Source organism: Metopolophium dirhodum, chromosome 1 (assembly GCF_019925205.1).
Source record: "Metopolophium dirhodum isolate CAU chromosome 1, ASM1992520v1, whole genome shotgun sequence".
NCBI classification, from domain to species: domain Eukaryota; kingdom Metazoa; phylum Arthropoda; class Insecta; order Hemiptera; family Aphididae; genus Metopolophium; species Metopolophium dirhodum.
Window position 1 is genome coordinate 96,871,779 of NC_083560.1, and position 13,520 is coordinate 96,885,298.

General features: G+C 28.6%; 1 protein-coding gene across 1 annotated transcript; it reads left to right on the top strand.

Moving 5' to 3' along the window:
- The first annotated feature begins 1,168 nt into the window (after positions 1-1,168).
- Positions 1,169-10,389, top strand: LOC132947435 (myb-like protein X). The gene is made up of 11 exons (XM_061017716.1): positions 1,169-1,295; positions 3,347-3,898; positions 4,064-4,476; positions 4,618-5,079; positions 5,164-5,407; positions 5,903-6,418; positions 6,477-6,767; positions 6,867-7,299; positions 7,489-8,299; positions 10,051-10,156; positions 10,229-10,389. The coding sequence occupies exons 1-11, from the start codon at positions 1,169-1,171 to the stop codon at positions 10,387-10,389; spliced, it is 4,116 nt and encodes a 1,371-aa protein (XP_060873699.1).
- The last annotated feature ends 3,131 nt before the right edge of the window (positions 10,390-13,520 follow it).

Here is a 13,520-nt window from a genome sequence, read left to right on the forward strand (position 1 = left end):
AGACGTTTCCAAAGTGTGGACACGATTAATAAACATACAAGTATGCGCTATCATGCTCATGATACTGTTGAAAAATTTTCGATTTTTAGCGTATGGATTTTTAGGGTCTATAATCGTGCAAGTTAACTGTTTGTAATTTAAAAAAGCTATAATCCAATGAATTCGGTCGATATTTATTGGAACAATGAGGACAGTGTCTTCGTGTATTATAAACTTTTCGCTGTTTATCCAAGGATCTGGTGTTTGTTTTGCGGATAAAAACGCTGAAATCAATCCGCACGACAATGTTGCAAATGAAAACTTTTCTATTTCCGATGACGTATTTTGTAAACTTGAAACGTTAATAAATATATCTATGCACGTGTCTATGATAAAATTATTTAACCAATTGTAATTTGTCAAAGTATCAAAATCGTCTATATTCAAAGTTTTCGTCGAAAAATCTATGACAGACTGATGATTTTTTTTTTCTTGTTGTTTTTGTCGTCGTAGTCGTTCTAAAGATATTAAATCGTGACATGTATCGTACACAGTCATTGTGTATTTTTTTTGAATCGGCATATCGATATTTTTATAATAATTAATATCTTTTGGAAGACCATTATGCGAATATAGCGGAATTTTAGCAGAAACGTTCACGTTAAACGGTTCGGAATACATTATATTTTTTAACGCCATTTTATGTTTAGAATTATACGTATTACGTGCCAATCTTTGTGGCGTAGAAACAATACAATCATGATATAATATCAACGAATATGATATAACGACTATACAAGAAATTATTATCGATAATAGTATTAATACACTCGTATATTTTTTCATTGTTGTGGAAAAACAATCAATTAAAGAGTTTACAATTATTATTATAATTTTATATTACTAAAACCCTATCAGTACTTTAATCTTTTTTTGTTATTGTGCGAGGGGAGGGGCATCAGTATACACACATATATATATATACGAGTGTGGGTATGTGCGTACGTAACACAAGTTTCTTTTTTTTTTTGTATATAAACAGCTGAAGAGACTTTATAAATATTATTGTCAAAGAAAATAAAGTCTCTCAAACCTTATAAGTTGCGTTTTTAAACGCGGTACATTTAAAATTACAAATAGTTGATATTAATTTACATTTTAAAAACAACGATAAGTATTATTTTTAAAAATGAATTTAAACAATACAACTACAAATGATTCATCAATCGAACCTACAACGATTGCAAATACTACTACTACTACAACAACAACAACAACAACAATTGCTGTTATTCCAACGGTCGTAAACAATAACGGTATTTTGGCTGGTGTTTCGAAAATTATGGTAAATAATAAATTAAAACGTACTCGTCAAAGCTTTTTAGTAAAACCGTATTCAACTAAACCGTATCCTATGGCTAAAGAAAAAAAAGAATTTTCTTCCGACCGATTTAAACATTCAACAAGATTAAATATTTTGAAAAATTTTTTAATAAAACTCGATAATCATAAGAAAAACAATTCAAATGAAAATCGTTCGGTGTCTAAAAAAAAGGTAATAGAGAATTGGACGGTCAACGATCAAACACTATTTTTTGAAGAAAATCCAAATTTGTTAAGATTTAAGAATTTTCAAAAATTTATAACAAATTTTGATATTTCAAAAGTTGAAAATCATGTAACCAGCAGTGTATGGTTTTTGAATGCAAATTTTTGTCCTGTATGCATGGATTCAAATATTGTAAAAAAGTTTTCTAAAATCAATCATTGTCAACACATCATATGCAAAGAATGTTTAGACAATATAATATCTCTTAGTACGACGGTTTTAAGCACTTGTCCACAATGTCGAGGCGATATAACAAGTTACGAAACGTATGACGCAGATAGAGCAAGTTTAGAGTATAAAATAAACGTATCCCCTGTTCGTAACTTTTCTTTAAAAAAACATCTCATAATACCTTCGACAATTAGAAGTTATAATACCGATTTATTTTCGTTTGAACCAATATCCATAATCCCAGAAAATTTTACTGCAAATTCGTTACAACTTCGAGCCGTTGGATTTTTATTGATTAATGAAATAATTCAAAAATTTGCAGAAATATTGTTAAAATTGTGTAATTGTACGGTACGTAATGTAAAATTTATATTACAAAGAATAAAAAATCTATTCAAATCTCCAAAAATGGCAGTAAACGTTTATATATTAGCTGACGAACAATTTTATAGAAAATTTCCCGTAAACGTCGTCCCCTTTATGCGAGCTTTTATGTGGGTTCTTAACCATAAAATAATTCTAAATTATTACAATAAAACTGTCGGTGGAATTGTATATAATTTAATAAATGTTCGTGAAGAATTTATACATGTACACAATTGGTTAGTAGATTTTTCAAGAATAGACCGAGTGCGAACGTTAAACGATAAATTGAAATCTTTTCGCGCACAAGACATACCTCTTTCGATATTAAGACCGGATAATATTATTGATAATTATTTAATGAATATACATAATTTATAATATTTTTATGTTTGTATTTTTTTTTTTTTGTTAAACGTATATAGTAACGTATATAGTAACGTAATAGTAACGTTTTTATTTTGTTTAAATTTTATTTTTTTTTTTAGAAAATATGATTGTAATATATTGTACTTTTTTTTTATAAAACACAAATAAAAATTAATAATAAAGATCTGTAAAAAGTTGTATTTTTTTCGTTATTGTTTAGTAAAAAAAAAAAATTATATATATATAATGTACAATATGTTTGTAACACGTTGATTTATTAGAAATAAAACGTATAATTATATCGCTTTATTCAGAATATAGTAGTATTGAAATAATAAAGGTAAAAAATTTTAATGAGTATTACGTAAACAGTACTACTAATTAGCAAAATAATGAGTTTATTATTTTCAACAAATTTTGTACCTCAAACATCTGAAAGTAGTGAAAATACATATTCTGTTATTCAAATACGTTTAAACCCTGATCTTGACGTCCAAACCACAATAAATTTCATAGATACTTTACAATTAATTAAAGACCTAGAAATCTCAATAGAAAATATAAACAAACACGTAACGGAGTTTCGAACAAACATTATTACCGTTCAAAACCGTTTTTTGGATGCGTATCAACATAAGAAAGTTTCCACACAAATTCAAGAAAAACTAGACGTGTCCGTAAATATTACTAAACAAATTTTTTCAGCAGTAGATTTTTGGATAAATATTTATAACGATTGTGTAATAGACATTTACGACGCTATTCGAGCGTACGACCGTGTAAAAAATGATTTAATAAAATTGCACCATGACATAGAAACTAAACAAAACAATGAAAATTATTTTAAATTATTAGAATTTGACAAAAAACAAACATTGATGAACCGTATAAAAAAAGAAACTGAAAAACTTTTTGAAAAAGACCAACGTTTACATAACCACGTTAAAGAACTTGTAACTCTTGTGAAAGAATTCAATCGGGGACACATACCAACAAATAAAATATCCGGTAATTATGTAAATATTTACGCTATAAACGACGTAATGAAATCCGTTTCTGGACAAAATATTATACCTTTAGAAATTTTAATCGCAGGCATGTACCAATATCAAACTGACGATAAATTATTAAATAGTGTATACGGTTTAAATATCGATACTCGTAAATGGAATAACGTCAAACCTGATACATTGTCGGATATAAATTTTCAATCTAACAACACGACAACTTCTGCCGAAGAAATAACGAAACATATAATAACGGATTTTAACGACGTTAAAAATAAACTTGACAAATTTTCGGCTATTGCCAGTTATGCTAATAATACTTGTTCGCAATTATTTGGTAACAAAAATAATCCACCTTTGCCCAATACTGATTTACATTCCCACCAAATACAAGAAATTTGTAAACTTGTAGTAAATCATATATTAGACACGTACATGAAAGATAAAAAACCAACAATAGTCGAAAAAAATTCTATACAAAAAACATCACCACCACCACCACCACCACCACCACCACCACCACCAAGTATTGACGACCGCCAACCAAATCGTAAAATTATTACAGCAAAAAAACCGTCAACAATTAAAATCCAAACGATGGACAAGGCTGCGGTAGAAACTTTAAAAAATAAAATAAAACAATTAGAAATGGAAATACTTGGCTTGAAAGAGAAACACAGTAGAGAGCAAACAGAAAAGAATGATTTAATAAGAGCAATAACTGTAGATTTAGACAAGAATGAAAAAAAATATGACAATTCTGAGCTGCATATGCAAGAACGTAACAGAGAGAATTTAGAAAAGTTCGCGGAAGAACTCAAGGTGAAAAAAAATGAAATACAAAAATTAAAAGATCAATTATCCGATACACGACAGAGTTTAGATGGTTGTAACAAAAATCGTTTAGAACAAAAACAAATGTATTCGGAAAAAATTCAAGATTTAGAAAAACAAATAAAAGAGTTACAAAATACAAATGTAACGGTGTTGCAAAATTCCGAAAATTCAAAGATTATTGAAAATTTAAATATAGAATTGGTACAAACAAAAGAAAAAATGACAAACGACGAAATGATATCAACACAAACTATATCACAATTACAATTATTTATAACGCAGTTACAGCAAACCATAAGTGAATTAGGTGATAAAATTGCAAAAATTTATGAAAGACCAGAATTTAATCAACATATCGAGCTTATAGAAAAATTGATAAACGAACGCGATGCTCTTCAGGAAAAAATAAATAACACAAACGAATCTATGGATTTGGACCAATTAGATGTAAACGCTGTGGCACATGAATTGTCAACATTCGATTCGGACATGTTTAATAACATTTCCATGTCTTTACCACCAGTACAGCACGGTAGCCGCCGTAAAAATGAAAATAAAATTTCTTTACAAAAATTAATAGAAGACTTAATGAATCAACACCAAGAATACGAATCTTATACCAAACAAATAATAATTATGCTGTTAAACTATATTGAAACTGATCCGAACGTTTCAAAAGTTTTTGAAGAACCTTTAAAAGCGTTATATAAGGCACGAGTAGCTTTGAAAAAGACTCACACCCGGGTAATAGGAAAATTAAAGTTTCTACAGGGTAAATTGTTTGAAAAACAAAAAAAATTCAAGAAAAAAAATATACGTAAAATTAAGAAATTTTATTTACACAATTCTGACAATTCGGAAAATGACGAAGACGACGCCGACGTGGATATTGAAAGCCAACAGTCGGAAATTTTACAAATTGAAAACAATACTGATAGACAACAACAAGGATCTAGTTTACAACCGCAACATATTGAACTATCACCAACTTTATCGTGGCCTATTTCAGTAGAAAATGATACAAATTTCAATATCGCAGACGTTGCAAAAACATGGAAATTTAATAACGACAGTGATGATGATGATGATGATGATGATATAATAACTGTTAATAATTCAAATACCGAAAACGCACAAATCGCACACCGACAGCATATTGAATCTAATTTACCGTTAATGCCAGAAACAACATTGTTACCAATTTCTGAAAACAGATTTGAAAACGCAATTTCCTTATTTTTAAACTCTGATGAAAATATCGACGATAACATAAACATACAAACGGAATCTAATAATATCATACCGTCAACAATGTCTGAAAACGAAAAAATAGAAATTAATCAAAATATTGTACCACAACAGGAAATATTACCGAAAAATAGTGATATAAAAAAAAGGAGTGGCATTTTTATAAAAGATACTAAACCTTACAATAAAGATTTAAAAAAAGATAAAAAATCAAAAGACGAATTTTTACTTAATAAAATCATATTTAAACAAAGTCCTTTGGATACGGCTCTTTTGATTCCAACCGAGCCGTCAGATTTAAATTTGCCAATATTGTCAGATGACGATCAACCAATGTCAGATGTATCAGATTTACCGTCCGAGTCATCAAACGTAAACGATATAGCTGTGGAAACTTGTAAACGTAAAGTAGGATCTGATCTTTGTTTAGATATTTCCGAAAACGAACAAGCCAATCATATACCAAAAATGAGATCCATAGTTTATAACGAAAAAAATAATAAAAAAAAATCTTTAATAACGGCTGAACAAGAAGAAAAAAATAAAATACTAAAATTATGGGATAATGACTATTCAAACACGGATTCCGATACTAACAGTAGTTTATCTAGTATATCGACAAATCAAAGCAATTTACAACGGCAATCTTTTAAAAATATCGCAATGCCTGCGATAATCGAAGAAACTAATTTTAACGATATACCGGTTAAATGTTTCACCAACTATGATGATTTTCTAAATTTTGTTAAACTTCAAACGGTTGCTCCTCCCGAAACAGAATATCCCCCGGTAAACAATACATGGCCGTTCGAGTATAACAATGACGCTTTGACCTGTAATGAAAAAGAACAATTATGTGATTTAACAATGAAAGATTATATAAACGAAACTAGATTCGGACATGTTTAATAACATTTCCATGTCTTTACCACCAGTACAGCACGGTAGCCGCCGTAAAAATGAAAATAAAATTTCTTTACAAAAATTAATAGAAGACTTAATGAATCAACACCAAGAATACGAATCTTATACCAAACAAATAATAATTATGCTGTTAAACTATATTGAAACTGATCCGAACGTTTCAAAAGTTTTTGAAGAACCTTTAAAAGCGTTATATAAGGCACGAGTAGCTTTGAAAAAGACTCACACCCGGGTAATAGGAAAATTAAAGTTTCTACAGGGTAAATTGTTTGAAAAACAAAAAAAATTCAAGAAAAAAAATATACGTAAAATTAAGAAATTTTATTTACACAATTCTGACAATTCGGAAAATGACGAAGACGACGCCGACGTGGATATTGAAAGCCAACAGTCGGAAATTTTACAAATTGAAAACAATACTGATAGACAACAACAAGGATCTAGTTTACAACCGCAACATATTGAACTATCACCAACTTTATCGTGGCCTATTTCAGTAGAAAATGATACAAATTTCAATATCGCAGACGTTGCAAAAACATGGAAATTTAATAACGACAGTGATGATGATGATGATATAATAACTGTTAATAATTCAAATACCGAAAACGCACAAATCGCACACCGACAGCATATTGAATCTAATTTACCGTTAATGCCAGAAACAACATTGTTACCAATTTCTGAAAACAGATTTGAAAACGCAATTTCCTTATTTTTAAACTCTGATGAAAATATCGACGATAACATAAACATACAAACGGAATCTAATAATATCATACCGTCAACAATGTCTGAAAACGAAAAAATAGAAATTAATCAAAATATTGTACCACAACAGGAAATATTACCGAAAAATAGTGATATAAAAAAAAGGAGTGGCATTTTTATAAAAGATACTAAACCTTACAATAAAGATTTAAAAAAAGATAAAAAATCAAAAGACGAATTTTTACTTAATAAAATCATATTTAAACAAAGTCCTTTGGATACGGCTCTTTTGATTCCAACCGAGCCGTCAGATTTAAATTTGCCAATATTGTCAGATGACGATCAACCAATGTCAGATGTATCAGATTTACCGTCCGAGTCATCAAACGTAAACGATATAGCTGTGGAAACTTGTAAACGTAAAGTAGGATCTGATCTTTGTTTAGATATTTCCGAAAACGAACAAGCCAATCATATACCAAAAATGAGATCCATAGTTTATAACGAAAAAAATAATAAAAAAAAATCTTTAATAACGGCTGAACAAGAAGAAAAAAATAAAATACTAAAATTATGGGATAATGACTATTCAAACACGGATTCCGATACTAACAGTAGTTTATCTAGTATATCGACAAATCAAAGCAATTTACAACGGCAATCTTTTAAAAATATCGCAATGCCTGCGATAATCGAAGAAACTAATTTTAACGATATACCGGTTAAATGTTTCACCAACTATGATGATTTTCTAAATTTTGTTAAACTTCAAACGGTTGCTCCTCCCGAAACAGAATATCCCCCGGTAAACAATACATGGCCGTTCGAGTATAACAATGACGCTTTGACCTGTAATGAAAAAGAACAATTATGTGATTTAACAATGAAAGATTATATAAACGAAACTAGTAAGGAAATCACGTCACTAAATCGGCTGGTATCGATTTTTAATGTTATATCTCATAGTTGGGTATATGATGACATTACAGCTTTGTTTATACACACCATTGCGGCTCGAATCGCAAGACATTTAAAGTCTCATATGTTACCTGAAGTATTTACTCAAGATCTGGAGAGAATGGTAACAAAATCAAAAAATGAGGTTAAAAAACATTTTGAATATGATTTAATAAAAAATCATAACAATATAGATTTCTTAACAAGTGATGTTCACCATTTGAATTCTATTTTAACTCAATTACCAGATCATCATTCGTTTAGAGATTTTAAAAACTATTTACAACTTTTAAAACGCAAATTTCTAAAAATTTTAAAAACAGAACACTATGACACTCTTATGGATTCAAATAGTTCTGCAGAATCTATATCGGATTGATATTTTTTTATTTCATAGAAAATATCACAACATAGAATACAAAAAATTATATTAATATGTCGATCATATTTTTTTTATAACATTGTCCTAAATGTGCAACTATTGCAACTTAATAAAAAAAAACAAAAAACATATTTGAAATAAATATATTTTTTATTTCGTACATAATACTATAATATTAATTAAGACGTATCAATTGAACAATGTCTTTATTCGGTACGTTGTACCAAGAATATGTGACAATTACTATTTTCCGATTGTCCATGAACACTGGTCCGGATAATAATTCAGCATCACGACTTGAAACAATTTGAACATTTGTAGCATTAAATTGATCTTTGAACTTTTTACGCTCGTATGCACTGGTTGCGTAAAATAATAACGCAGGTGATTTACAATATATGTAATTGTATAACTGTTTGAAAAAAAAAAAATGTAAACACAATAAAATAATTAATTAATCATTGTTTTGATTTGGTCAAAACACACCTTAGGGTTCTGATCGTATAATTTTCGACGACGTACGGCTGCTGTTTCAAACGGTAATCGGTTGACATTTGCAGACATTATTATTCACGTTTTTTAATTTAATGCGTTTTTTCAAAACGTATTCAAAAATATCAGAAATTATTTTAAACTACAATTTTTAAAATTTTATGCGAACGTTTGTCAAAAATGCATAATGTCCGTAGACATTTTTTGTCTTTAAGCAAATTTATAATGTTCAGATTTTACAACTCGTATTTTTACTTATAGGTGGGGATAGTAAAAAAAAAAATAGGAGGTGGAATTTTAGTTATTTTTTTTTTATAATAATAATAATAATAATATCATCGTCATATTAAATTCTTTTAACATAATAATTTCAAGTCGTTGGTAAAAAAAATTATTCCGACACTACGCTTTGTCGTTGTTGTTATTATTATTATTATTATTATGACTTTATATTGCGTACTTTTAAACGTAAACACTCGATCTTGTTTTTCATTTAAACCGCAAGAAGAATTATTTAATTCAAAACGTATTTTTTTATCTAATACTACTCTGTTACCACAGTCTGGGTCATATGATATTGTGTTTTTACATGGAACTCAAGCGTTAGAAATTGTAACGCGTTTTGAAAAAAATGTGAGTCGTTGTCGTTTTTTATTTTAATATAAGAAATGAATAATATGTATTGTGTGTATTATAACGTCATAGTGAGAATATAATTTAAAATAAAATGTCTTTATATAGTAATAATAATAGAATCTAATGTTGTTATATGTAGGAAGAAGAACAAACACCTCCAGTTTTTGACGCAGAAAACGTGACAAACACAACGTTTGGTATACAAACGGAAAACGTTTATACAATTTGGAAAGTTCCTATATATAGTTATCGTAGCGTTGATTATTCTAAAGAGTTTATTACAAAAACACAGGCCAAACACGTTTACGAGTTATTACAAAAATATAAAGTATTGTATTTCACTAATTGCGACGATAATTATATAGAAAGTTTTGAAAATGCAATCAACTTCGTTTGGAAACACTAAGCTGGGTGCTAAATTAATACCAACTGCTTGTGAAAAAGCATGGAAACCTTTAAGATTCACCATGAGTTTGATTTTAATATTATGCATAATGACCAGCGTTATAATAATAAGTTGTTATTTGTACAATTATTATAAAGTAATTACACAAGGTGACGAAAAAGGTATGGCCGCAAAATCTAAATTATTGTACTTAGGCTATTATAGTAGTATGACAACAAGTTTGCTAACAGTGGCCGCAATGTTCTACGCCATACCAAATGTCAATAAAATTATATCATGCCCGGCCATAAATGAATAAATTTTTACTTATTTTTTTTTTTGTCGTTTTAAGTATAAAAAGATCGACAAGAGACAGCATATGCACAGTAAACAATTTGACATAGGACAATCATTAATTTTTTTTTTCACGACATCGGTCGTTTACAATATTGTAGATTTACTTTTTTCCACTACAGTCGTTGTCGTAGCCACAATTACACAATATGGACGGCGAAACAATAACGCAAAATCAACGACGCGTATTACGTTCTGAATACGAACGCGAGAGTACGTTGCGTTTACCCATACACAAAGACTTGTTTAAAAAAGTACACGCTTTGTTTCAAGATTCAGTCAGTGCAGAACCAATAAACAACAGTGATACGGTTTCACAGTGTGTTTGTGAAACTTTACACGATAAAAGTTATGTTTTTCGAGAAACTGTAATATTAATTTTTGACGACGGATCACGGTTGGCGTCTAGAGTGTATCAAACAAAAAAAATCGAAACTCGTGATCACGTAGCTGTATTGTTTGACGGTAGATTTTTTCCAATTTTACGAACTCAAGCCATAGAGACATTGTTACCGTTACCAAAATCGATGAAAAATTTGGGAAAAATTGTAAAAAGTATTTATCGAATAATACTCACGCCAATATCGTCGTCCGATGAAACAACGTCAGAGTATAAAACACGATTGTCGTACAACAAAGAAATCGATGAAAATGGAATTTTCTATAACATTGCGTGCGAAACGGAATACAATGTAGATACAGAATACGACATGTTAGTAAAATTGGAAAATGAAATGCTTAAAGAATTTTTAAAATTTTTAAAATATATAAAATGTCCGATAGACAATCAAAATTTAAACGACTTGTTTGCATGTGTTGTGCCAAAAGTTCAGATATGGTCATGCTTTGATCCTATAAAATCTTATAAATGGGCGTACAAGTGGAATGGAGTAAAAGCAAAAATGATGATTCAAAACGATATGGCTTTTGTGTGGCCAGACGCCGACGCTGTTCATACAAAACCATATATCGGTAACGGTTTAAAATTATTAGATTCTATCAATTTTCAAGTAGAATTAATGTCAATGTGTATTGTATTGGTACAAGCGATATGTGTGTCGTTTTTTGATAAATTATACGTCATCGAACCGTCTACGAGTGTAAAATTTTTAGATCATTTGAGACCGTTGTTGACGGACGCATGTGCCGTGCAAAGTCTTGACAATTCTACTTATTTACCAATATGTGTGCAAACATTTTACGATTCACCTAGACCTGACGATTACGATAAGTCTCTTTACGATGGTTTTATATTAACGCAAGACACCATGTTGATTAAATGGAAACAACCCACAATCGATGCAAAATATTTAGGAGCAAGAAAATTTATGGTCGGTAACGGAACAAAATTGATAACTATAATTGTAGATGCCAGTGAACGTGCAGAAGAAAAATGTGAAGTGGATTGTATATATGAACTTTCGCCTAAACTATCAATTTTACGAAAACGTACAGATCAATTATTGTGTAGTACTTATAGAGAATACGAAATTTTTGTCAAAAGTCTAGAACTCATGTGACTATATGAAATGATAAAATGTATTTGTAAAATAAAAGAAAACAATTGTTTGTAAAAAATTATTAGTATTTATTTGAATAGAAAAAAAAACGTTTCGTTTATTATTATTACATTATTTATTATATTTTTTTTTTCAGGTAATGTTTGTCATTTGTAATTTTAGACTATATTATACGCATTACGTTGCATTTTGTTCTGCACAATGATATTATTTTATATTATGTTAAAGATATAAAATTAAACATTGTCAATAAACACTATTAATAATAAAAAAAAAAATATATTATAAAAACGTATGTGTTTTAATTGATTCCAATCAGACTTATATTATAGACTTATCGTAAAAATATAAAAAGTCTTGTTCGGGTACATTTATTATACGGTTATCCAAGATAAGTTCACCAAAATCATTACGCATTATTATCGAACGTTTAGATTTATCCATCACAAACCAATTACGTTTGTCTGATGCAAAAAACTTAGACACTCTAAAATATAATTCGTTAGTGATATTTATATGATATTCAGGTTTCAGATAAGCCGATTGTATAGTAAAATATTTTAACATTATAGCCATTTCAAAATCTGTTAAATTCTCGTTAATTGTTAAAACTATTTTTTCAGTTATGTCAAAATTAAATTTTTCTAATTTTATTATTTCTGTTTCTTTGCCGTTTTCCGCACATTTGTCTACGACCATTATAGACTTGTGAGAATAAGTGTCTCGTGTTCTACACCGAGAAGCGTCCAAACTATATATGTTTATTTTTGCACAAGGCGTAATGGGGTTTAAACTAAATCCAGATTCGTTTGGCGTACAAACAGTCATTACGTCTATACCGAATATATCGCCAACTATAAATTTGTCGGCACGATTGAATACCGATATGGGTTTATTATAGTTTTTAAAAACATTACAATCCATGAAAACGCTCTCGTCAAAAAACGAAGAACACGTCGGTGTGGCGTTAATCATTTTTTTTTATAAAAAAAATACAATTGACAAAAATTTTCGTTTTGTATTGATTACACTATATTATTATTATTATTAATATATGGACGCTGGGGTTTGTGTTCAGAAATAAAAAAAATATTATACATTATTATATAAAAATATATTTTTAAACAATATGTAATATTGTTTACAATATTACGTTACATTATTACAAAATTTTTACATAAAAAGAAATAAAATTAAGTATTATTTCTACGTATTACATTAAATAAAAATGAAAATGCTATTAATAGAAATAAAAAATTTTTACATGCTTGTTTATATTTGTGTCGTGAAAATAAAATAATAAAAATGTATTACCATCAAATAAAAATGCAACATGTTATTAATATAAATATAAAAAAAAAATTATTTAATTATAATACAAAAAAAAATATTTATACAGCCATAATATATTTGGGTTGTGGAAAAAAAAAAATCATTTAAAAAAAGTGTTTGAATACTTCACAACGATTTAAATAAAAGATGTATTTCACCGTACACCATAGATAAAAAATTATTGTTGATATAGTTTTAGTTATGTTTAATACGTAAAAAAAATTAATAAAAATATATATAAAAG